General features: G+C 31.1%; 2 protein-coding genes across 2 annotated transcripts in view; one reads left to right on the top strand and one right to left on the bottom strand.

Moving 5' to 3' along the window:
- Positions 1–6,580: 6,580 nt before the first annotated feature.
- Positions 6,581–12,152, top strand: LOC111697500 (neo-calmodulin). Its single transcript, XM_023467526.1, has 6 exons — positions 6,581–6,631; positions 8,045–8,146; positions 9,202–9,267; positions 10,008–10,087; positions 10,406–10,508; positions 11,994–12,152. Exons 1-6 carry the CDS (start codon positions 6,599–6,601, stop codon positions 12,093–12,095), a joined length of 486 nt encoding a protein of 161 aa, XP_023323294.1. The 5' UTR covers positions 6,581–6,598; the 3' UTR covers positions 12,096–12,152.
- Positions 12,153–14,195: 2,043 nt separating this feature from the next.
- Positions 14,196–26,122, bottom strand: part of LOC111697499 (D-2-hydroxyglutarate dehydrogenase, mitochondrial) — a gene marked incomplete at its 5' end in the record, with an annotated part of 16,257 nt that continues 4,330 nt past the window's right edge. The window contains 13 exon segments of the mRNA XM_023467525.1: positions 14,196–14,312; positions 14,575–14,624; positions 14,890–14,942; positions 16,422–16,474; positions 17,522–17,607; positions 17,937–18,046; positions 18,841–18,922; positions 19,451–19,521; positions 20,764–20,786; positions 21,381–21,514; positions 23,901–23,952; positions 25,400–25,498; positions 25,827–25,884. Coding sequence (XP_023323293.1) covers positions 14,262–14,312; positions 14,575–14,624; positions 14,890–14,942; positions 16,422–16,474; positions 17,522–17,607; positions 17,937–18,046; positions 18,841–18,922; positions 19,451–19,521; positions 20,764–20,786; positions 21,381–21,514; positions 23,901–23,952; positions 25,400–25,498; positions 25,827–25,884 — 922 coding nt within the window.

Below are 26,122 nucleotides of genomic sequence, written 5' to 3'. Positions count from 1 at the left end.
TTTAACACGTTGATTACTTTATAGCACGTTGAAAACTTATAGCACGTTGATTACTTTATAGCACGTTGATTACTTATAGCACGTTGATTACTTTATAGCACGTTGATTACTTAAGGACGTTGATTACTTTATAGAACGTTGATTACTTTATAGCACGTTGATTAATTTTCAGCACGTTGATTACTTTATAGCACATTGATTACTTTATAGCACGTTGATTACTTTATAGCTTATGTCTATTTACCATGAAGTGAGCATGAGTAATAATGTACACAATAGTTTCATAAAATCATTTATCTTTTAATTGGGAAGAGGTCTTATTTGTTTTATTTACATTTAAAGACAGTGTTTGCGAAAATACCCCTTTTAGGCTAACGTCGGAAAATATTCGATGGTGATTGCTACTAATCTTACTTTTATCTGTTGCGTCTATAAGTAGAAAATGGTTAAACACGACTTATACTGAAGAACGTAGCGTTCATACAAATTCACAAAGTTGTATTTAACCATTTTCTACTTATAAGACGTAACAATAGAAGTAAGAAGCAATCACCATCGTATATTTTTGACGTTATAGCCTACACCCTCCTTCATTTTTCGCGAACACTCCCTTTAAACAAATTTTTCGTTCCAAAATTTTTTTTTTACATTTAAAACATTTTTTCAACCCAAAATCTACATTAATGAAAGGGACTCTGTTAACTTCATTTTGACTCTCTAGTTAAGATGTGACATGTCCAATTTACAACGGTACCCTTTAAAATAAGGAATTAATCGTCGTTTGACTCTCTTTAGCAGTGTTGATTTCCGGAAATTTATTATTTATTATGATAATTATTCTGCGAATACACCATGCAGGAATTTTTCAACACTACCCTTTTTGAAAATTGTAAAAAATTTTAATTTTATAATCTCTAAATCTTTGCAATCCAATGTCTTAGACCTTAGAAATTTCAAACAATGAAATCTGTTCGATCAAATAATTTAAATTTGAAATATAACAGATTTAAAAAATCAGGTTTTAAAGATATAGGGATATATAAAACATTTTAATTTTCTTCAAAGATTCAACTCCTCTTGGTTAAAAAAGTAGAAAATATATATACCGAATGATAAATTGACCAGAAGTTACAGTGTGGAGGATATGGAGAATAGATGGAAACAAGAAGAGAAACAAAGGAATATATTTAATTAATCAACCAATCAACAATTCATCAATCAATCAATTTATCTATTAATCAACCAATCAATCACGTTTTCAAATAAATAATCAATAAATCAGTTTATCAATGATTATTAATTATATAGCTAGACTAAACAATTATCTTCACAATTAGTAATCTGTAATTACAATTAACTATTGATTAATAATCAGCCTAAAACTCAATTAAACATTTAAGTAATTTAAAAGAAATTTGATGGCAAATTAATTAATTAGACAATTGAGTAATTAAATCAGATAATCGATGAAGAAGCAAGTGAGAAGATAATTTGATTAGCTAACTATAATGTATCGTACAATTGAGAAATCAAACCAACTAATGTTTTGGTTAATTAATTGTTTAATTAAAAACCTGATAAATTCCCATTAAAAGATGTTTTTTAAGTTACAAATAAGACAATCATTTAATATACAGGATTACTCACAAAGAAGGAGACTTCGAAGACGACTTTACGGAAATTTTTCTTTCTGTTTCTTAATATTCATGATTTCCTGAGACTGCAAAATTGTTTCTTTCTTGGGCCTTGGCCAAATCGTGTTATAAACCATTTAAAAGCTATATTTAAGGCCGAATACCTAACTTAACCTTAGGATTGTCATTTTTATGAGTTTTAAGTCTTCATTGCACTCTGACCCTTAGTAGCTAACCTTAAATAGATTCTAGTACAATAGTACGTAGAGTTTGTACACTCTCAGTACATCTGTATTCTGACGTCACAAGTGTCAATTCAGTTTTTGTGTCCGACAAAATTATTAATTATAGTGATTTAGAATAAAGTGCTTATCTTACAGAAAAATAAATTCAATTTTATGTGTTCTTTATTTTTTGTTTTTACACCTTTTTATTTAATTTTGGAAAACATGTCAACTAATGTGAGAAAATTTCGTTTTTCTTGTTATATTTGACACTTGTGACGTCGTGTATAATTGGTCAATTTCTCTGTTGCCACCGATTGTACTTAATAATCTTTTTGAGTAACCCTAAATAAATATTTTTTTAAACTTTAGAACAACTAAAAATTGTTTGACAAAATATGTATTTTGTTCTTCTTGTTTGAATGAATATTATGATGAAAGTAGAAGATTAAGAAGGTTCCCAAAAGAAGAAGAAGAAGAAGAAGAAAAAGCAGAAGGAGAAGAACTAGAAGATAGTTTAGGCCAAGAAAGAGAAAGATCAGAAGAAAGAAAACGAGAAGGCATAGATAATCTAGAAGCAAGATTGAATACAGAAGATAAAATAGAAAATAAGAAAACAGAAGAAAGAAGGAAAGAATCTGGAAAGAAAAGAAAAGATAAAGATAATGTTGTGGATAACATAAGAAACACAGAATATCAAGATGAAACAGAAATAGATGAAATTAAAGAAGAAGATGGAAGAGAAAAGGAAGAAAGGCTGAAGAAAGAAGAAGATTTGGTTTGGAGAAAATCATTTAACATTTTCCAAACTGATCCTATATCTAGTATCTGGGTATTTAAATAAACTGTGATAAGGGTTTCCTGCAAAATGGGAAAATCGGTTCGCGAAAATTTCGCATTTTTTGCATTCCATTTATAGAGAAAAACGCGAAAAATGTTGCTATTTTTACGAATTTTCGCGTAAATCTGTATAGCAAAAAAATATTTTAAGAAAAAAAGCGAAAATTTTGCACTTTTTGTGTTGCGAAAATTTGCCTCTTTTCGATAAATTATCGCATATTTTCTTTCCACAAAAATTCGCATCGCCTTCGCTTTCTTTTGCAAATTTTTTATCTCGCAAAATCTCGAAAGTTTTCGTTCGCGGAAACCATAACTGTGATTAAAACTGTCAAAATGAAGCAAGATAATTAAAATTCTTATATTTGAAAAGTATAGTTTTACAATAGTAATAATAATAAAATTGATTTAGAGAAAATTTTTTGTGTATTATGATGGTGTCTAAATGTTTTGCCCTGATTTTTTAAGAAATATGAAAACATTGAAACACCATTTATTTTCACCTTTAACTTATTAACTTTATCTCTTTTAGCTTTCCGGAAACTTATCTTTCATTTTTCAAAACCTTATGAAACGTAAAACGTAACAAAAATTAAAAACTTAACAAACGCTCATTTGCTTAAATCTCATGAAGGAGTTGACCATGAAGTTGACCATGGAGTTGACCATGGAGGTGAATATGGAGTTGGCCATGGAGGTGACCATGGAGTTGACCATGGAGGTGACCATGGAGTTGACCATAGAGTTGACCATGGAGTTGACCATGGAGTTGACCACGGAGGTGACCTTGGAGTTAACAATGTAGTTGACGATGTGAGTTAAGTTAGTTCAATGCAAAAAATATTTTTTATTTTATATTGAGACTACTTTAACCTTTTCTTCCTGTTTAGTATTAATCTGCCAGTTTTCTATTATTTTCCCTAATCCCTTAAAAGTTTTGTTACATCAATAACCTATCAATAGTGTCCTGGGATTCCCACTTGACTGGGTCTTCAGTGTCTAACCGACCATGCAATCATTAATACAGTGGTATCTAGAAAACTGTGCAGTGATTGTTGACTTCTTTCTTTCTTTTGATATTGAAAATAAATTGATTCTAAAAATGTGCATTATACATATCTAGAAAATATATCAGTTCTTACGGAATTCTTGGAGACATTTTTTATTGAAAAGAAAGAACGAACACGACAATCATCTCTCATTTTCATGTTTACAAACACAAAGGTTTATTCACTTTATAGAGCGCAAAAGATATTTGAAATCTTCATTAAAGTTCTCAGACATGCATTTTAAAACCAGAATTCGGTGAATTTGCATGTTTAAAGACAAGGAATGAAACCCACGGTAGAGAAGAGGAAAACAATATTCAAGCAATCTTGATTATCTGAGGCGTTTATAAAGCAAACAATTTTACGAGATGCTTAAAACCCAATTTATCATGTGAAATGGTTTTGTGTCAACCGAGCAATTACGGTATTTTATGGTCTTCAAAATATATTTTTAGACAAAATTTGAGCCTAACAGTCGTCTTTAAGTTTCACAGTTCAATGGTGAAGAAAAGGGTTGCAAATAAATACCACATACATTTTATACAGGGTGTCATTACAGTTGATAAATAGTTTTGAATGTCGTCTTCCATAAATTGCATTAGATATTGAAGGCTGTTTGCATTTTCTTTCGTTAAAAAATCTTTTGCTCAAATATATTTTACTTTGAAATTAATTTTACTATAATATATGACTCCTGTATAATATTTTTATTTTTGTCTTTGGTATTAAACAACTTCGCAAATTGTGGAAGAAAACATTCATATCATGTTTCGTGGGACACCCTGCAGGTTATTTTCCTTAACATTTTTATCTTTATCTATCTATCTATCTCACCTAAAATCAGAAATGAAGATTTCCAATACAGAGCTCTGATGTCATCAATATCCGATACTCAAAACTGAGAAAAACACATTTTTGAACAATAAAAAAATAGATTAAAATCAAAATAATTCGAGTTTTGATCATTATTAATGCAGCTTTTTAAAAACAAATAACAGTTTTTTCCAGGGAAAATTGTTTAATTTTGACCGTCAATATATCCTGAAGATTGATAACTTAATATATATATTCAAGCTAAAATCGTTCATAATTTTGTCAACAACTTCTTAAAAAGAAAAGCTAAAAACAAGTGCTTTACATTTTTAAAATGTACATGTTTAGGGCTACAAAAAAGTGTAATTCAGCTAGAGGTAAAACCAAAGGTCAAGGCGGTAAGACACTTTAAAATAGACCCAGTCCTAAAAATGGATGAAACTTTTCATAGCAGTCTGAATCTATGTGAATAATTATTATGAAGATTGCTATCATTTCCTGTTTTTATCTAACTTTTCTATTTTCAATACCTTGGAACTTTCATGGTTTATCTGTCCTTTTTAAATATTTGGACCCCCCCCCCCTTCCCTTGGCAGCCTTGCGTGACTTTGTATTTATCTCAACCTTACCCTGATCTGAGCTTGGCATTGTTGAATTGTTGATATCAAGATATGGCATTGATCACGATCTTTTGTTAATTTACACATTCATTTAATTTCTATTTGATATCCTGGGTAATGTTACAACGTCTTTACGAAATATCCCCCCCGTAAACTTCTGAACTACTAACTTTCTGACCTACTGCAATATCGGACCTACGCCAACTGTTGATTTTTGTATTATTTGAGGGCTAGGTTAGGTTAAGACAATTTCTGGGCCGAGCGCTGCGGCTAGGACAGGCTAGGGGCCCGAGCGCCGCGGCTAGGACAGGCTAGGGGGCCAGGTGCTACGGCTACAAGTCCATCAGCAGCTGTAAAACCACGTGCTAGTAGGTCGGATGTGTAGTATAGCGGATTTGACGTAGGTCAGAAGTGGAGTATAGCGGTTTTGCATAGGTTTAAAGATACACGTACCATCCTTAAAGCACTGAAAACACTGTACTATATGAACTAATTCATCATTATATCCTATATTTATTTATTTATTGTTGTTGTTCAATGAAGACTAAAGGAAAGTATGAATGATTGTTTAATGTTAATGTCTTGATGATTTTTTAATGTAAATTACTTTGATTGCGTGTGTGTCAACCAATTCAGTTTACCTTCCCTACCCTACCAACTGCCATCTCTAACCTTCCCTACTCTACCAACTGTCATCTCTAACCTTCCCTACTCTACCAACTGTCATCTCTAACCTTAGAGTTCTAGAATAGTTTATAAATTTATTATATTCAGTTACTTACAGCAATCTACTCATTCAGGACTTTTCATTTTACTCAACATACAAGTTTATAGATTTATTATATTCATTTACTCACAGCAATCTACCCATTCAGGACTTTTAATTTTACTCAACATACAACTTTATAAATTTATTATATTCAGTTACTCACAACAATCTACCCATTCAGGACTTTTCATTTTACTAAACATACAAGTTTATAGATTTATTATATTCAGTTACTCACAACAATCTACCCATTCAGGACTTTTCATTTTACTCAACATACAAGTTTATAGATTTATTATATTCAGTTACTCACAGCAATCTACCCATTCAGGACTTTTCATTTTACTCAACATACAAGTTTATAGATTTATTATATTCAGTTACTCACAGCAATCTACCCATTCAGGACTTTTCATTTTACTCAACATACACTCACTCAACCAAATTTTTTGGAAGTATTAAAACAACAAACCTAAGATTTTAAGAGCTAAAAATACTCTTTCAAATTTTCAAAGCATTTATTGTCAGAAATTTCAAATTTTTTGAAAGTTTTGTGAATTTTCTCAATTTTTTCGATTTATCTTTAAGTTAAGTTTATTAATTGACAAACTTGACAAAATTTTATTTCTGATTTCAGAAATTGAAAGAAATCATGGTTGATGATACTGATACTATGGATCTGAAGGTAACAGTTGACCGTAAGATTGAAATCTTAAATGTATTTCTTTTATCACGACTCCTCGTATTATATCTATTTATGTCATTGTAATGCATGGGTATTATTAAGTGCAAAAAAGTTTTTGCCGAAATTTTAATTTTTTCTAGTTTTTTAAAGATTTTATAACAGTTTAATAATAGTTTTAATAACATATATAGTTTTATTCAGTTTTACTAAAATTGTTTAAAAGCAGGTCGATAAAGTTACTTAATCACCCTATTGTAGGGTGATTAAGTAACTTTATCACCCTACAATGAGACAAATTATATGAATGAAATTTGAAATTTTAATAGTAGGGTGAAAACGTTACTTTTTCGCCCTGTTTTAGGGCGATTAAGTCACTTAATCACCCTACAACGGGAAATATTAGGTGTGATAAATCCATCAAAATTTAAAAAAGTTACTTTTTTCCCCTGTTGTAGGGCGATAAAGTAACCGGGAAATATTAGGTGTGATAAATTCCATCAAAATTTTAAAAAGTTACTTTTTCCCCCTGTTGTAGGGCGATAAAGTAACCGGGAAATATTAGGTGTGATAAATTCCATCAAAATTTGATAAAGTTACTTTTTCCCCCTGTTGTAGGGCGATAAAGTAACTTTTTCGCCCTGCAACAGGGAAATATTAGGTGTGATAAATTCTCTCAAAATTAAATAAAAGAGCTATTGAGAAGAACAAAAATGTTTTAAATTTACAATATGTAAGTAAATAGATTTGTTTTTCTTTCATTTGTGCGAAACAAAGCTGTAGTTTTCAGTTTATTCAGATTTAATCCTGAAATTACTTTTTAAGGATCAAACATCCCGCCATGACCAGAGTTTTTACTACATCGCTTACCTAGCCAATCATATATGAGAGACCATAACTCTTATGATTGGCTTTCTCTATGCCCGAAATTTTAAAAAGAGTATATCGTTTCTCCCGAGTTTCCTTTTTGGGGTCTTAACATTTCTGATGGAAAAAATCTTTACCCTAAAATAATCATAAAATATTCCGCACAATATATACAAATCTTATCCTACAATAATTAGGAAATATTCCGCACAATGTACACAAATATTATACTGAAATAATTAGGAAATATTCTGCACAATGTATGCAAATCTTATTCTGAAATAATTAGGAAATATTCTGCACAATGTATATACAAATCTTATTCTGTAATAATTAGGAAATATTCCGCACAATGTATACAAATTTTATCCTACAATAATTAGGAAATATTTCGCACAATGTGTACAAATCTTATTCTGAAATAATTAGGAAATATTCTGCACAATGTATTCCTTCGATCCTTACTTTCGTTCAAACTAATGCCCTGTGATAACAGAATTTAAAAGGTTACTCATCGACATTGCAAAAATGTTATTCTGAAATAATTAGGAAATATTCCGTACAATGGACTGTGATGGAAGCGGAACTATATCCCAGAAAGAACTCCTGGATTTCCTGAAAGCAGTGTCAGGAGATATTGATGCAGAGGAGGTATTTCCTTAAAGGAATTCCCTTGCAAAGATGGCAATAACTTAACTGTACCCTTGTCCCTTGAAGCCTTAATCTGATCAATAGTGTGGAAGATTATAATTTTTCTACCTTTATCGATAATCTTTTCATATTTTCCTGCAGCTTAAATGCGCGTGCAAGAAATTACAGCCGATTAAATAATCACTTTTTTAAAATTATAAACAAGGATGTTTTGCTATTTTTTTCTTTATTGATAAACGAAAAATTATTTTTGTTTTGTTTTATTTCCTCGATTTAACGATGTTTTTTCGATCTGTACCGACCGTTAACAACGACCTTTCATTAACGATAAAATACATTTTTGGTCGGAATACCCTAAGATCAGAAAATCTTAGGTCAGAAAAATTAAGGTAATTTCCCTTTCTAAAAAAACCATGTCAGACGACATTCTTAAACAACTGATAAATGTTGCAAAAATTAAGTTTTTTTTCCTCGATGAAAAAAATGATGTTTATTTTTAGAAAACAATTGTATCTTTGTTTCGTCTTTTAAAAGTTCGTTCGTTGTGACCCATCGTTTTTATTTAAAAAAATATAGGTTTAAGAAGAAATGAAAAACGAAACGAAAAACTATAATTTTTTCGATCTATTAAAAAACGATTAACAACCCCATAGATTTACTGTAAGGTCTTATGTCTGAGTCTATAGAGATAAATTCATAATTTCAACCACCTTTATAGGGATAAATCCAGTTAATTTGATACTAATCCACTTTTTGTGTTTGAAAGATTTAAACGCACTCTCGTTACCGGGAATTCCGGATATCTTGAGGTACAGAGCCGAACTCTGGGCAACTAAGTCAATTTGTAATAACAGCGGAATTCAGCCATTTGACTGTTGTGTACCTTGCCCTATGGATTAATACAATTTAGTGTTAATACTTTTGAATGTTTAATATAACTCCTGGAAAGTTTGTCACAAAGTTACAAAACTGTCAGGAAATATATCAATTATGCAGTTATCTTTAGGCAGAAGTAATTGATTTGTTTATAGTTTATATATAATTAATTTGTTTAGGTCAAGGATATATTTAACAAACTGGATTCCTCAAATGATCGTTCAATCGATTTTGACGAATTTAAGGTAATTATATAATTTGATCGATAAATTGTAATGTTTGAATTTTTCATTTACACCAAATTTTCTGCTTATAGGAAGAACAAGCTTTTCAATAAATTACAAAATTATGAAATCTGTTTTCTGTAATATGTTGTTACATATAAATTTACATTTTTGCGACAAAGAAACGTGGACACGTTTGATCCAAAGGAGCTCTAATAGTCAAATTTGACCTCAGATGACCACAAGGACGGTTTTTGGTCGTCAGGAGTAAACGATTTTGCCTTCAAAAATATTAATTTAGGAAATCCATTAAATTTTTTTTGATATTGTTGGACGATGGGGAAAAATATTTCGTAGAAGTTTTGTTTAAGAAGGTTGAACAAAGAGTCCTGGGCTGAGAACTATTGTGTTTTTTTTCCCAAAATCCCTTCTGGGGTCCAACCAATGAGAGTTTCCTCCCTGGGTTTCCCTGGTTCTGATTGGCTGTGCAGTTTCTGTAAAAGACTAAGGCTTAAATTTAGACACTGCAGATTAACAAAAAGATCAAGATCATGCATTGATCTCGATATCCACAATACAAGAGTTCTAGCTGTGGAAGGTTATCAAGTTGATGATTTGTGTCCTTAAAGTTGATGATTTGTGTTCTTAAAGTTGATGATTTGTGTCCTTAAAGTTGATGATTTGTGTTCTTAAAGTTGATGATATGTGTTTATAAAGTTGATGATTTGTGTTCTTAAAGTTAATTTTATGTGTTTATAAAGTTGATGATGGACAATATGAAGAGCCTGGGTTGGACTAAGGAGACCCAGGATGCGGATACTATAAGCGAGGAGGAAATTAGGTACATACAGGGTGTCCCACGAAACATGACAGTTGGTGAAAAGTTTTAAATGTCTTCTTCCCTAATTTGTAGAGTTGTTTGATACAAAAGAGAATAATAAAATATTATAAGGCAGTCATATCATAGTAATATTGAGTAAGAAGAGATTCTTGCTAATTTTAAACATTTTGTAATAATTTTACAGAAATTTTTGCCAAAATACAAAGCTTCAAGAACAAGAACAAACAACTGTATTAGAGCCAAAATATGTCCTCTTGAATAAGCATTGAATCTTTTTAAATATTTACTAACTAGAGAATTTGTTTTATTTTTTTTCAGACGTGTGTTTGATATAGTGGACAGAGATAAAAGTGGCTCTTTGAGTAAAAGAGAAGCAAAAAGGGCTTGTAATCTTATTGCGGAGAAATTCGGAATTAAAGAGGTAAGTTTGTGAACCCTCATAGCGGAGAAATTTGGAATTAAAGAGGTAAGTTTGTGAACCCTCACGGCGGAGAAATTCGGAATTAAACAGGTAGAGTTATGAACCCTCATATCGGAGAAATTCGGAATTAAAAAAGTAGGTTTTTGAACCCTTAAAGCGGAGAAATTCGGAATTTATCAAGTAGGTTTTGGAACACTCATAGCAGAGAAAGTCGGAATTAAAGAGGTAGGGGTTTAACCCTCATAGCGGAAAAATTTGGAATGAAAGAGGTAAGTTTGTGAACCCTTATAGGAGAGAAATTTGGAATGAAAGAGGTAAGTTTGTGAACCCTTATAGCGGAGAAATTTGGAATGAAAGAGGTAAGTTTGTGAACCCTTATAGGGGAGAAATTCGGAATTAAAGAATTAAGTATGTAAAACTTCATAGCACAACTAAGGAGGTAAGCTAGTGAACCACCATAACGGAAACATTTGGAATTTAAAAAGTAGAAAATTCGCATTTAAAAATATAAGATAAAATAAATTACAGCATAAAAGTGATATATACTAGAAGTAAACTCGAAATTTAAGAGAAAAATTTGAGCTTTAAAAGCTATATTTGTGAAATCAAGTAACGGAGAAATTAAAATGAAAAGTTGACGAGTAAAGCTTTGCCTACACATAGTGAACAAATATTCATGAACTGGGTAACAATTGAACGCAGATAATGAAAATAGTTTTATTTAAAGATCTACTACTAATATAGCAAGTTGATCAAGTAATTGAGAAATGACCTTTTTAGTTCTCTTAATATTAAAACATATGTCGCGAAATTTAAATCCTTGACAAAAAAAGGAAAAACACCCTCAGTCATATAATTTTGTTTGTTTATCTAAAGGGAATGTAAGCGTAATTTCAAGTGACCTCTCCGTGCAAAAAGGGCAATGCCCGATTTACAACGGTACCCTTTAAACCTTTGACAGTTCAAATCGAGAGCTCTGTGTTTAAATCTCTTGAAAACCACTTATTGTAAAACGTGGTATGCGTACAACACAACAGACATATTGTGAACTCAACACAGCTGATGCGTTACTTGACAGTACCGAATATTTTAAATTAAAAATTTGAAAGAAAATTAATATTTTCTGTCAATCCTTATAGAAAGTTACAAGGTTACCCACAAAGGATGTGATTGTACGGAAATTTGTACTCTCTTTCTTTATATTCATGATTCCCTGCTGCTAAAAGCTTCTCTTTTTTGAAAAATCTTCAAATAAGACACTCAAGGCAAGAGACTTAATTCAAACATTGTATCGTTATATTTCAAGAGTTTCAAGGCGTCTTTACAGTCTATTTTGTCTGAGTAACACTGTATATCAATATTTTAAAACAATTATATCAAACAAACAAACAAAGTGTTAAGCAAAAAAACAGGGTTGTGAATCAGGCCTTGCCATCTTTGCATTGAATATTATTCTTACAGTCCCTTTAAGTTTGTTTACTCCAGGTTGATAAGTGGTTGAGTGAGCAGGATGTGGACGGAGATGGGGTTCTCAGCTACGCTGAGTTTAAGATGAGCATTGCAGGAAACCTTCTCATTGATATTTAAACCAGATTCATCTAGATTGTACTCGTCTGTAGATATAAGAAATAAATTTGTCCCATATCCTGTTTCATCCTCTGTACATGCTTTACTTGTCAGTCTGTCCATGTTTGTTAAAGGAACATCAAATTTGGAGAAAAAAATCCTGGAAACATATAGAAGAAAAGAAAAATCCACCAAAATTTGAAAATTTATTAAAAATGGCCGACTTTCAGAGCAAGAGTTAAAAGCTAAAATTATTTACAGGAAAAAAGGCGCGATGTGCACTAAAAACCTCATTGTATTTCAGTTAAACCCTAAATCGAAAGAATTTATCAAATGTCGTTTTGACAATTTTTCAATGGGTTTTATACTATTTGACGTAAATCTCAGTATGCGAAAATAAATTAATAGCCATAAATATGCGGGAACAGTTTTAAGAGCTCCATATAATCATTTAATTAAAAAACTAAATATCTGCATCAGAAAGTGAAGAATACAACATTTGATGAATTCTTTCCATGTATGGCTTATTTAGGGTTAACCCGTAGAAGTGCATATAGTTTTAACAATGCAAATAAGGAATTTTTTAAATTTTACATAACTACAAAATTCACATAACTACTTCCCCTTTTCTGCTACGATAAAAAGATTCAGTTTTCTTTATAGATAAATGAAATCTTTTTGAAACAGCGATATTCCAAGATGTAATTGTCCAAATTCCAATTTATCAAATAACAACACAAATGTTTTAATGTTTTATATCCCTGTATAATTATATATAAGGAATACCGTATTCAGAAAAGTGCATTTTGTATTAACTCTTTGTGAATAATCAACTATTGGACATCATATACGACTCTTTATATTAATTCAATGAAGACGACTTTTGACTATCAAGTTTTTAAACAGCATCAATACACATAAACATGAAAACAAAGAAAAGTTGTTAATTAACACTTTTTTTCACTTATAGCTTGTAATTAAATAGAAAAGTCGTCTTCACTTTCTCTATATCTATAGATAAATTTGGTTGGGTGTCTGTTTGTTTGTATCCAATAAACGTCAAAACGACAGAACCCCAGAGAAGGTTTATGAATGGTCAAAATTTCAAAAATTTGTGTTTACGCGTTTTTTATTTTGTAAAAAATTTTAAAATATTTAAAATCCGCAATTTGTTTTTATAAAATCCGCGAAATTTTTTTTTTCTTTGTTTTTCAATGTTACAATGAGAACATATTCAAAATTGAAATAGAAGATGGGCGCGAAGCGCCCTAAAAGCATAGTATATATATAACAGCTAATCTGAACGGGGCCAAATTTTGTTAATTATTTAATAATAAAAAAAACTAATTCGGAAAACGTATCCACCCCCAAAGTGAGAGTTTTGAACGTCGAATTTGCGCTCAAACTCAGGATTTACAGATGTTTCAAAAGTTTAATATGTCTCAAATGAGTCCGAAAGAAGTTTTCCACAACACTGCATACACAGTTCAACTACCTTACAGCCGGTCACTCCCTTAAAATGCAAGCCTAAACTGTAATAGAGAAGTAGTTTAACTATTTGTATCTAGTTTAACCATGTATTTTTCTATTCAATAGTTGTGATCTCTGAACACAAGACATAACACCATAGAGGAATTGATTACTCGTCACAAACGGCTGGACCGAATAGCCTAAAATTTTTTTTTTCACGGACAACGCCGGGCACTTCAGCTAGTCTATAATAAACTTCTAAAATTTCTTAAACGTATCACATCTTTCGAATAATGCTCATGGCCGCCGGAAGACAAAAAAGCTAATATGCGGCATGGAAAGTAATAATGTTGTGGCTTATGGCCGCCTGGCTTCCCCCGCTCTTCTAGCAATACTATTTCTCATTGTTTTTAGTTTAAAGTGAAGTTTAAATTATTTGTCTTATTGTTTATAGTATAGATTAATATAGATTAAGTAAAATAGCCGATAGGACAATATATGTAGTCTTTTCAAAATTTGGATGAAACTCGTTCACAATAACCCTGAGGCAGAAGCCTAGAGGAGTTTTGCGAAGTCGGCATAGGGTTACAAGACAGAGAGAGCCTATGAGTAAATCAAATAACCATTTTTTCTTTCTCTTAAAAATGCGTAAACCATTTACTTTATATTTTACCCTGTACATATTAACAAATAATAAACTTATTAATTTATATTTTATCAATCTGGAAGAACCTTGTAGGGGTTCAGAATACATCTGGGATCCATAACCTAACAAAATCAATATTTTCAAATTAAGAGAATAATTTCTATGAGAGACATGTCGTCTTTTTAAAGAAATTGTGATAGTCTTTGTAAATCTTATTTATACAAGTATAATCCTTACAACAATTATAAAAAATGTCCCTTGAAAGTATGGATATCTGATAAAAGCTCATGCATCCAATTCAAATCGTCTTCCATCAAGTACAAACAAAACATGTGACAAGAGAGAAGGCACGAAGCACCTTAAATTTCTAAAAAATATTGTTTCCTGTTTGATGTTTTTCATGAGTTGTATAGCAGGCTGAGATTTAGAGAATCCTATTATATATAGATTAATTAAAATAACAAATAGGAAACTGATAGTCGTCTTTTCAAGATTTAGGGGTTATTCGTTCACAATAACCCAGAGGCAGAAACCCAAAAGAGTTACGCGCAGTCGGAGTAGAACAGGCTCTCTATCTGTCTTGTAATTCCATGCAGCATGAGCGTAACTGCTTTGAACGTCTGCCTCAGGGTTATTGTGAACCATTAATTGTTGAAAGACGACATCTAGTGTTCTATTTGTATTATTAATTATCTATGCCTATATAGTTTCTCTTCTTAAACCCTAAACCATGCTCAGCAGAGATACTTCCTCTAAACAAAAATACTGTTAATATCATTATGATTATAGAACATTTCGAATCCCAGAGCTGCATGCCTGATTCACAACTGTACCCTTTACAGCTTTATCTGATCAGTAATCATAAAGATATCATCGTTTTTCTATCTTGAAAAATAAAATGTAAAGTTTTGTCAATTGCCTTATTGTCTCTGCTGCATGAGTCCGCAGGTCACTATTAAAAGAACCACAATTAAAAATAATCAATTTTAAATGTGAATCAGGCAAGATAATATTTATTCTGAAATTATACTAACGTCACTTTAGCTCTTACCTAAATTAAAAAAATTTCCTAAAATTTTACAATTAAAGGGAATGTAAGCGTAACTATAAGTAACCCTCCATGAAAATTTGCCAATGCCAACTTTGCCAAGTTCACAACAGTACCTTTAAAAGCTTTGCCTGCTCAAGTATCAATTGGATATCAATGTTTTTAATTTGAAAACTGATTATTTTCAATCATTATTTACATTTCAACTACAGGAAAACATAAAGAAGTTATCACAATTAAACACTTTTAAACCTAGAAAAACGACAATATCTTACGCGTTTTTAAAGAAGAATAAAGAAAAATTAGAAGAACTCTTTCTCTAACATAAGAGGATTGAGGACAACTGGAATTGTAAAGAATAACATTATTGTAACTTTATGTAAGGCAAGTAGTCCAGAGTCCTATCCCAAGCAATCAATTTTACTAAATATAGTTTTTTACACATTATTAGTTTCATTTCAAATCACTCCTTGATCTTTATTCTGTTAAATTACTCCTTTATCTTTAGTCTATTAAATTACTCCTTGATCTTTAGTCTGTAAATTACTCCTTGATCTTTAGTCTGTTAAATTACTCCTTTATCTTTAGTCTGTTAAATTACTCCTTTATCTTTAGTCTGTTAAATTACTCCTTGATCTTTAGTCTGTAAATTACTCCTTTATATTTAGTCTGTTAAATCATTCTTCATCTTCAGTCTGTTAAATTACTCCTTGATCTTTAGTCTATTAAATTACTCCTTGATGTTTAGTCTGTAAAATTTCTCCTTTATCTTCAGTCTGTTAAATTACTCCTTGATCTTCAGTCTGTTAAACAACTCTTTTATCTTTAGCCTGTCAAAGTACTCCTTGATCTTTAGTAAGTCAAATTACTTGCTGATCTTTAGTCAGTCAAATTACTTACTGATCTTCAGTCTGTTAAATTACTCCTTGATCTTTAGTCTGCTAAATTACTCCTTTATCTTTAGTCTCTTAAATTACTCCTTTATCTTTAGTCTATAAATTACTCCTTTATCTTTAGTCTTTTAAATTACTCCTTGATCTTTAGTCTGTTAAATTACTCCTTTATCTTTAGTCTGTTAAATCACTTCTTTATCTTTAATAAATACTATTGTAATTTAAATAGAATATAAAAATCTGATCTAATTGATGATTTCTTTTTATAATTAATAAATTACATATTCCACCTGTAGTTAGCAGTCCATTCGTAGAGAAAGGGTTCTATCAAATCATGAACCTCCTAAACATTTATAAATATAAAGCAAAGTAGTAATCTCTGTTTGTTTGTTTGGATGTCCGATCATAACTCAGAAACCCCTTGACCAATTTACTTTAAATTTTGATTGGGAAACTTTGGAGAACAACGGGAATGCTCTTAGCTTGGTTTTGAGACTCTAAGTAAGAAATACAAAGTTCTGGCGCGAAAATCTGTCAGAATTTAGTCAAACTAGCACTGTGACTCTTAAAAACATCCATGCCAACGACAACAAAAAATTAAAAGCGAATTTGCAAGGCCAAAGGACACTTCAAAGTTAAAATATTAATGCTAACTTTTAGGATTTAAGACAAGTTATATACAGTGAAAACCAGAACACTCTGGAATAGGAAGTCGACTTTTAAACCTAAGGTATAACTTTAAACAGTCCGATGAGCATGATGCCAAGCAATTGTGCAATGTAAGTCGACCCATTTCACTTAATAAGCGATTTAATAACTTACTGTAAAGATATACGTCTTCCTATAGTACAGTTTTCTGGTTATCACTGTAAATGGTATGTTTTTTAAAATAAAATATTTGATTTTATTCAGAGGCAATTAATAACTTGTGCATAATCTGCTAAGGATATGGTTTCTGTGTGCATTAGTTATTAAGAAGTTCCCAAGAAACCTAATTTATTCCTTTTCATAAAACTTTTTGGGAAAATTAATGAACAGAAAGTTTAAGTCCATTTTTTAATTCCTGTCCATACACCCCCTTTTACTTTAAAAATCATTATCTTATAAATAAATCCCCGAAAGAAGATATTTGTGACGATAGAAATTATGAATTTAAAGGAACTTTCAACGTAGTTTAAACTTCCGTTTACAGATATGCATTTTCGGTCCACACCGGTACCCTTAAACAGTGCTCAATTCTGACAATGTTCATTACTATCTCTGCAGCATAAATCCGCAAGTCACTTCTACAAATAAACCACTATTAAAAATAATCATTTCTCCGAGAGAAAAAGAAGGAGAATTCATTATTGTTAAAACTAATATGACATCTAGTCTACCCAATTGGCACCTTAGAGTACTCCTTTGTAGTAACATTGAGGTGAAGATTGCCATCCCCAACATGACCGTAACCCAGGCATCGGATCATTTTATCCCCTTAATCAATCAATCATTCAGTAAATCAATTTTTAGATAATCAATTTCAGAATTAAGTAATCAGGAATATCAGGAAAGAGCTCTGAAAGCCTCACCAGGTTGGAGAACCCAGACCGCCAAATAACACACTTTATGCATTAAGTTATGAATCAAAATTATACATTTATCATTCTCAAATATTAGGATTATATAAAGAACATTTTTAGGATTCTTTTCATGATTCTAAAGTGTGTAATTGCTGAATAAGAGCGCATAATCACGAGGTTGATCCATTCTGGAGGCTTGCTCTCAAGTTGCAAAACATATGTATTAATAAAACATGAACTTACCCAGTCTTTTGCGCATATCAAGCACAGCATTGTAGAATACAGAGAGGGGTAGGGATATATCATACTTGTAGCAATATCCATCTAAAAGTAGGGATTCTGCTACTCTTTCCCTACAATATATCATACTTGTAGCAATATCCATCTGGTAGTAGGGATTCTGCAACTCTATCCCTACAATTTATCATTCTTATAGCAATATCCATCTAATAGTAGGGATTCTGCTACTCTTTCCCTATAATATATCATACTTGTAGCAATTTCCATCTAATAGTAGGGATTCTGCAACTCTATCCCTACAATATATCATACTTGTAGCAATATCCATCTAATAGTAGGGATTCTGGTACTCTTTCCCTGTAATATATCATACTTGAAGCAATATCCATCTAATAGTAGGGATTCTGGTACTCTTTCCCTATAATGTATCATACATGTAGCAATAGCCATCTATTAGTAGGGATTCTGCTACTCAATCTACAGTCTATATATAAATTTTGCTCTTCTGTCTGTTTGTATCCAATAAACGTCCATACTGCTAACCTGATAGGGACCAAACTTTTTGTGGCAATTAACATGACCCCAGGGAAGGTTTATGAATGCTCATAAAAATTGAAAAATGGATAATATATGGTAACATTATTATCCACTAATTTAATCAAAAGAAAATTCTCAATCATTTTCACTGATTGCAAAGACGATGGAATGGCGACAACTTATTTAATAAATTTACAAAAATCTCCTAATTATAGGTAGTTAACAATTGAAGTAACACTCTTAGAAAAAACATTATTATCCTCAAATTATAATAACAATCTCTCAACTGTGGAACTAAATTCATCACAACTAATCAAGGAGCTTAATTTTTTAAGGATAAAAACGTTTAAATTATGGAAGATTCTTGAACCTAAGCTGCCAGATATCCCTCTGCTTGGATGGAACAACTGCCACTGTTCCATCTGTTACTGTTCCTGTTCCCAGCATGTTCTCTAAATATAAGGGAACATGGAACATCAATATAAAAATCTATCAAATATGATAAATTCACTGATAAAAACTGGGGTTTTGATTTGTTTACTTGTTATCCTAGCTAACAACTAGCTTATTGATTTGTTAACTTGTTGTTATAGTTAGAAACCGGTTTTCTGATTTGTTTACATGTTGCTCATGCTAGAAAATAGTTTTCTGATTTGTTTACTTGTTTAGCTAGGAACTAGTTTTTATAATTTGTTTAATTTTTATTCTAGCTAGAAACTAGTTTTATAATTTGTTTAATTGTTATTCTAGCTAGGAACTGGTTTTTAAATTTGTTTACTTATTGTTCTAGCTAGGAACTAGTTTTCTGATTTGTTTATTGTTATTCTAAATCTAGTTAGAAACTAGGATTTGATTTGTTTACTTGTTATACTAGTTAAAAACTGGCTTCAGATTTGTTTTTTAAAAAAACGAGTTTTTTATTTGTTTACTAACAGTTCATCAAAAACCAGGTTTTCTGATTTGTTTACTTGTTTGTTTACCTAAGAACTGGTTTAGTTTCTCCTCATCATGATTAGAGTTGCTCCCGCTTGTCTCTAACAATACATAAATATATGAATTTATAGATGTACAAATATATGAATATTTAGATATGAAAAAATTATTTGAAAAAATTATAATTTTATTTTTCTAATAATATAATGCATCAATTTCCCTGAAATTATATTTTTCACCTTTAAAGAGCTATTTATCACGTAATAAACTAATATTCATTTTGCACTCAAACCAATTTATGTTACAGAAATTGCAAGTAGTCCAAAAACGAGTGCTTAGAATCCAATGCATTTTGTTGCGGGTCCGGATCCAGGAAGCCAAAAACTTGTGGATCCAACGGATCCGGATCCTTAGCACCGTCAAAAACTATCTTGGGGTGGTTCTGAAAAAAAAAAATTCAGAAACCTAAAAACTAATCTGACAAGACCATCTGTTGCAAGGGGAAAAAACTTTCCGATTTTATTTTTTACCTTTTTGGGTCAGTATTGCCAATTACAAAATAAATAGCAGTTATATGTTGTATCGGAACCGACTGAGATTGAAATAATTAAATATTACCGCGTCAACAAAATTAAAGTGCGTAAATCGAAATTTAACTATGATCATATTTCTGGTTTATAATAATAAGCTTGCTCTAAGATGGTCGTATGCAGTCAAAACATAAACAAACAAAATGTGAACATAGCAGACGAAACTCTTACAGATTACAGCTTTCGCAGTAGGTATCACTATACTAAATCAAAGAAATATTTAAAAAGACGATATCAAATTCGTCACTGAATTCCCATGTTTATTGGGACACCCTGTATTTAAAGAATCAGCTTCAAATTAAAACATTTTAATGTATTTTAGTATCTTATTCATGATGTTTAATGCCTTGTGGCAATCCTCAGTAGATCCTTAGTAGATTAACCATAACTTATTTATATTTAGATACAAATATATTTTTGTGCAGAAAATGGAATTTTTATGAAGATTTGTTTTCTCTTTTTCTACATCTTAGTTTACCTAACTCCTTAATTAACTAATTAACTAATTTACTAATTGGCTAACTGCCTATTGACTAAATAAAAAAAGACTAAATAAAATCTCAATGAAGTTGTACTATGTTAGTTTGTTGTTTATTTATTTTTATTTATTTTTATATAAAATCCTAATTGGCTGATAAAACTGTACATCAAAAATAAAAAATTATCTGAATACACGAATAATTTACAGTTTGACTAGCTGACAGGTTGATTAATTAACTAATCAATTAACTAAACAACATTTTAGTAATAACATGTGTTATACTATTTTTGTAAAATGATGTAAAATGGTGGGCTGTCTAATTGACCAACTTAACAACTGGATAGGGGAATAACGGACATAAAAACTAATGAATAATGCAAACTGACTAACTGACTAACTGACTAACTGACTAACTGAATAACTGACAAACTGAATAACTGTCTAACCGACTAACTGACTAACTGACTAACTGTCTTACTGACAAAATCCCAAACTGGTCAACTAACAAACTGACTTACTGACAAACTGAAAAACTTGCAACCGAATGAACTAAAAACTGACCTGACAATCTGACAAACTGACAAACTGACAAACTGACAAACTGACAAACTGACAAACTGACAAACTGATAAATTGACAAACTGACAAACTGACAAACTGACAAACTGACAAACTGACAAACTGCAAAACTGACAAACTGATAAATTGACAAACTGACAAACTGACAATCTGACAAACTGACAAACTGACAAACTGACAAACTGACAAACTGCAAAACTGACAAACTGATAAATTGACAAACTGACAAACTGACAAACTGACAAACTGACAAACTGACAAACTGCAAAACTGACAAACTGCAAAACTGATAAACTGACAAACTGACAAACTGGCTACCCGACTAACCGATTGACTTTTTAGCTGACCTGTCACACATTCCATGGCTGCAGTGTCCATAAACTCACAAGATGATAATATTTCTCCTAAGCTACACTTGGCGTTCTTAAACACAGTTATCACGCCCTCAAAAGATGGAACAGCTGAAATTAACCAAGTATTTAATTGAAATTAAATATATTTTTATTTTAAGAATGAGAAGAAAATCTGAAAAGACCCCAAAAATGGAATCTTCAGATTGCCATCGGAAGAGATACCTAACTCACCTAACCCCCCTCCCGCTCCACACGGCAGACGGTAAAGACGACCTAAAACTCTAAAATTATGATGATTTGAAACTTGATGGGTCTGCATTCAGTGGTATAGTTTGAAGAACCAGTTTGGGACAGGCAAAATAGGTTGGGAATTGGGATTAAAATCGACTGTGGAAGACTTGGGATTGGAAGATTTGGGATTAAGATGAGGATTAGGAAGTCGGAATGATTTAGACAGGGAGTAATTAAAATAGATTGGGAATTGAAATGGCTATCAACTGAAGAGGAAGTTGGGATTGGGATTCAATGAATGTTAGGATGATAAGAAGGTTGGGTAAATTGGGAGTTGGTGTAATAGGGAAGGTTGGTTAAAGGAATAGATGCTTTTTGGGAACCACTGTATTGGAAATTAATAAGCAAAATATTGGAGCTTAGTATAAAGATACAGATAGAATAAAATTCGTGTATATAAAACTATAAGAGAATAAGTGATTTAGTGGATAAAAATGTTTATTAGGGGTGAAGACGACATTTTGAAAGGAATTAGGGGATTATTGTCAAGCTAGATTAAGAGAGAGAAATGAGTATAAAATCATCATTAGAATTATTTAATGACCCGTGACACAATATATCTTTGCAACTCAATTTCGTGGATCGTAGATATTTGAGACTATGATTGATTTTATATTGAATATATTCTAAATTAAAAAATATAAAAGGTTTTCACCGTTAGGTTGCAAAGACATTGGGAATGGGAATTTGAAAATGTGAGTTCGTGGCATCGACTCAATACCTTTTCCTATTAAACGAAATTTACTCAAGTGTGACCAGAGATGCGCTTTGTTATGAGGTTTCGTTTTTAGATATTTAAGGTGTGTGACTTTAAAACTCCTCTTTACATGGCATTTCAAAATTGTATTTTTGATAATTTTGCTGTACTATCAAATTTGGTTATTAACCAAAAAAAAATTTTTTTTAAACGAAATATCAAAACCATCTTTTTCAAAAAGAAATATGAAAACTATTTTCTAAAAAAAGAATATGAAAACTATTTTCTCAAAACGAAATATCAAGACGAAATATCAAAACTTTTTTTTAAAAACGAAATATCAAAACTATTTGATCAAAACGAAATATCAAAACGAAATATCAAAACGATTTTATCAAAACGAAATATCAAAACAATTTTATCAAAACGAAATACCAAAACGAAATATCAAAACGAAATATCAAAACGAAATATCAATACGAAATATCAAAAGGAAATATTAAAAGGACATATCAGAACGAAATATCAAAACGAAATACCAAAACAAAATAGCAGAACGAAATATCAAAACGAAATATCAAAACGATTTGATCAAAAGTTCTGAAAAACGGTAAAAACTATGCAGAATGGAATAAAAGCAAACTTATCAAGCATGCTGTTTTGAAATTGATTACATATCATGGGTAGCTTTAAGTCGGCTCCACCCTTTTTTTTCGAGTTAGGGTAGCTGGGCTGATAGACAAATATGTGTATTAAGTCAAATTTTCTAATCCCTAAATCTTTAAAACCTGATGTTGTAAACCTTTACCCAATTCATAAAAATAATAACTTTAAAAAAGTGTAAACCTTTGATTATTTTTTAAGGTTTAACTTATAATTGATCCAACAGAACTCATAGTTAGGACAATCCAACATCGGGTTGCAAAGATATAGCAGAGATATCCAGAAAACTATAAAAAATGCATACATTTTCAAGACTGGGCCGATTGTGAAGTGTCGTAATGCATTGGGCTTTGATTTTACTGCAATAACTCACGTTTGCGTTTTGAAGTCAAAGACATGCAATTTTTATAACTAAACTAAAATACTTGTTTTCAGCTTTAGTTTTAAGATAAATTTGAAACAAAATTAAAAATGTGCTTCAAAGCTTGCAAACCTCTGGATCACTGTGATAAGGATTTACAAATTGGAGTTTGTGACAAAAACTCAATTTCTTTATGTTTCCCATTTAAACTAAGGGAAGATATATCGTGCAATCTATATAATAATAGCTTAAAAAAATTGGCTGATTTTTTAGGGAACCCTTGAGTACCCCGGAGGTAACATACCGGCTAAAAAAATTAAAAATTCTAATTTGTTTTATTGCAAATTTTTTCTGAAGTTTTTCTAAAATTCTACTGGCAACGCCGGGCACTTCAGCTAGTAATCTACAGTGTTTGGTGGTATGGAAAGGGGAGCGCTGCAAATAATATATGTATATTTAGGCAATTAACGATGCTGACTAACCTAGTAAAGCAAGATTGATTGATTTTGGTCGAGTGGGACAAGAGATGGCAACCTAAAATATAATAATTTTTGTTTAGCAAAATTAATTAAGTTAACTTCTAAAGGTGATCGAATTTCGTCAAACTAATTAGTAATTTTTCGATCTTTTAACCAACATTATCGATCTATGATTATCTCAACAAAGGGAGGTTATAATTATTTACAACTACTTTATTAGGAAGTTAAGGGAATTTTACTTTACCATGGGTTTCCAAGATAAATTTTGTATACGAAAAAGTAGTTGTACACAATTTTACCATTCTTTTGAGATGAAAATGCGCGAATTTTTCCCGAAAACTTCGCAGAACGGGTGGTTATTTTATATAACTGTCCAAAGGGGGTTAAGTAACCTAACCTCCCTCTGTTGGGGGAATCATAGGTCGGTAATGTTGGTCAAAAGGCGGTACAACAAAAGGCGGTAATGTCCCATGGTACAACTAAGAAAAATAACCACCCGATCTACGTGAAAATAATCGCACATTTTCATCTCAAAAGGCGATAAAATTGCGTACACGTAGTTTTTTGCAGAAAAACCCGCGTTAAAGTAAAATGCCCTTGAATTCCATCTAAAAATGATCAACTCTTCAGGCCAAATATAACAATTTATTTTATCTTATTTTGGAGCAAATATGATTAGAAACAGCTGCGAGTTTTTTCTGATTTCTAATTATGCAAGAATACAAAATCCCAGTTTAAGACCATGCCACTGACAGCCCTCCCCCCGCCTTAATTTATAATCGAACTCTGAAAAGGTACAGGGTGTCCCAATAAACATGAGAATTCAGTGACGAATTTGATATCGTCTTTATAAATATTTCTTTGATTTCTACTGAGAAAGCTGTAATCTGTAAGAGTTTCGTCTGATATTTAGTAAAACAAGAACATTGCAGTATACAAACTTGTCCGTCTTCATCGTAGACACATCTTTACAGATGGCTTTTGAAATAAGGTATTATAATATATAATGCTAATTCATAACAAAGACGATATCCAATTCGTCACTGAATTCCCATGTTTATTTGGACACCCTGTACCTTCCATCATACAGATTACAGAGAGCATTGATCAATTTCACTATGCGATTTTATAAAGACTGTGTAATTTTTGCTATGTGTCATTTTTTAAATATGACTTTTTATGTAAAAAAAACCCCACCTGCCAAAGGCGAAAATTTCAAGACTGAATTCTTGTCACACACTCTAATTTTTGGATCCTCTTTTTTTTGGTGGAAGATTAGAAATTTAAAAACTTTTTTGTTCTTCTCTTCACCTCTTCAAGTAGAATTGGCTAGATTTCAATATAGCATGAAATGAGTGGAGTCTTTGCTTCAAACTCAAATTTTCTATTTGAAAAAACTAGAATCTACGGCCTCGTGTTTCAAAGATAAATGAATTAGAATATCAGAGTTTGTGGCAAAGACGGAATTCCTTGCCTTTCATTTGCCGTGGATTAATTATAACCTTTGTAATGAAGCCCAGAGTTCCCTCCGAACCAATAAACAACTGCTTTAGATCATACCCAGTATTATCCTTCTTAAGGGTAGTCAAACAATCTATAACCTACAATTATATAAATATACAATTTGATTTCAGTACCTCGATTTTAATAACTTTAACCTATTCATATACATAAACATATATTATTATTATTAATAATAATGATAGAAAACATGATAGTAATAATGATAACTATAGCAATAGCTAAAAGCTATTGCAAAAAATAGCAATGGCAATAATAATTACTATAACAAAAGCAATGATGATAGTAGAAATAACCAGAAGATAATTACTTTTCAGCAAATTTTTTTTTGCTATATTTGAATTTGATATGTTACTCAAATAATAAATCTCCGAAAAAATTTTTAAACATTTAAAACAGAAAAAATACCTCTCCATTGGCTAGAACAGCTTCTACACCTAACACTGATCCATGCAAGCTTCCATATCTAGAGCAGAAAGAAATATCTAAAATTTATTTGAATACATAAAAAAATAATGTTAGAATTTTGATTTTTACAGAAAACACTGGATGTTAGGAACGTTTTTCTCCTGTCTGCAATATTAAAACAAAATTTAACAAAACTTACTTTTTTAAAAATATTGTTCCAATTAACATGTATATAATCTTGATTATAGGTTGTTGGTTATTCACTGCTGCTTACGATATTCTCCGGTGGGGGGGGG

The sequence above is a fragment of the Eurytemora carolleeae genome, unplaced genomic scaffold (genome assembly GCF_000591075.1).
Source record: "Eurytemora carolleeae unplaced genomic scaffold, Eaff_2.0 scaffold240, whole genome shotgun sequence".
NCBI lineage: Eukaryota > Metazoa > Arthropoda > Copepoda > Calanoida > Temoridae > Eurytemora > Eurytemora carolleeae.
Note: the sequence above shows the minus strand (reverse complement) of the source record. Positions and strands in the feature narration are given on the sequence as shown.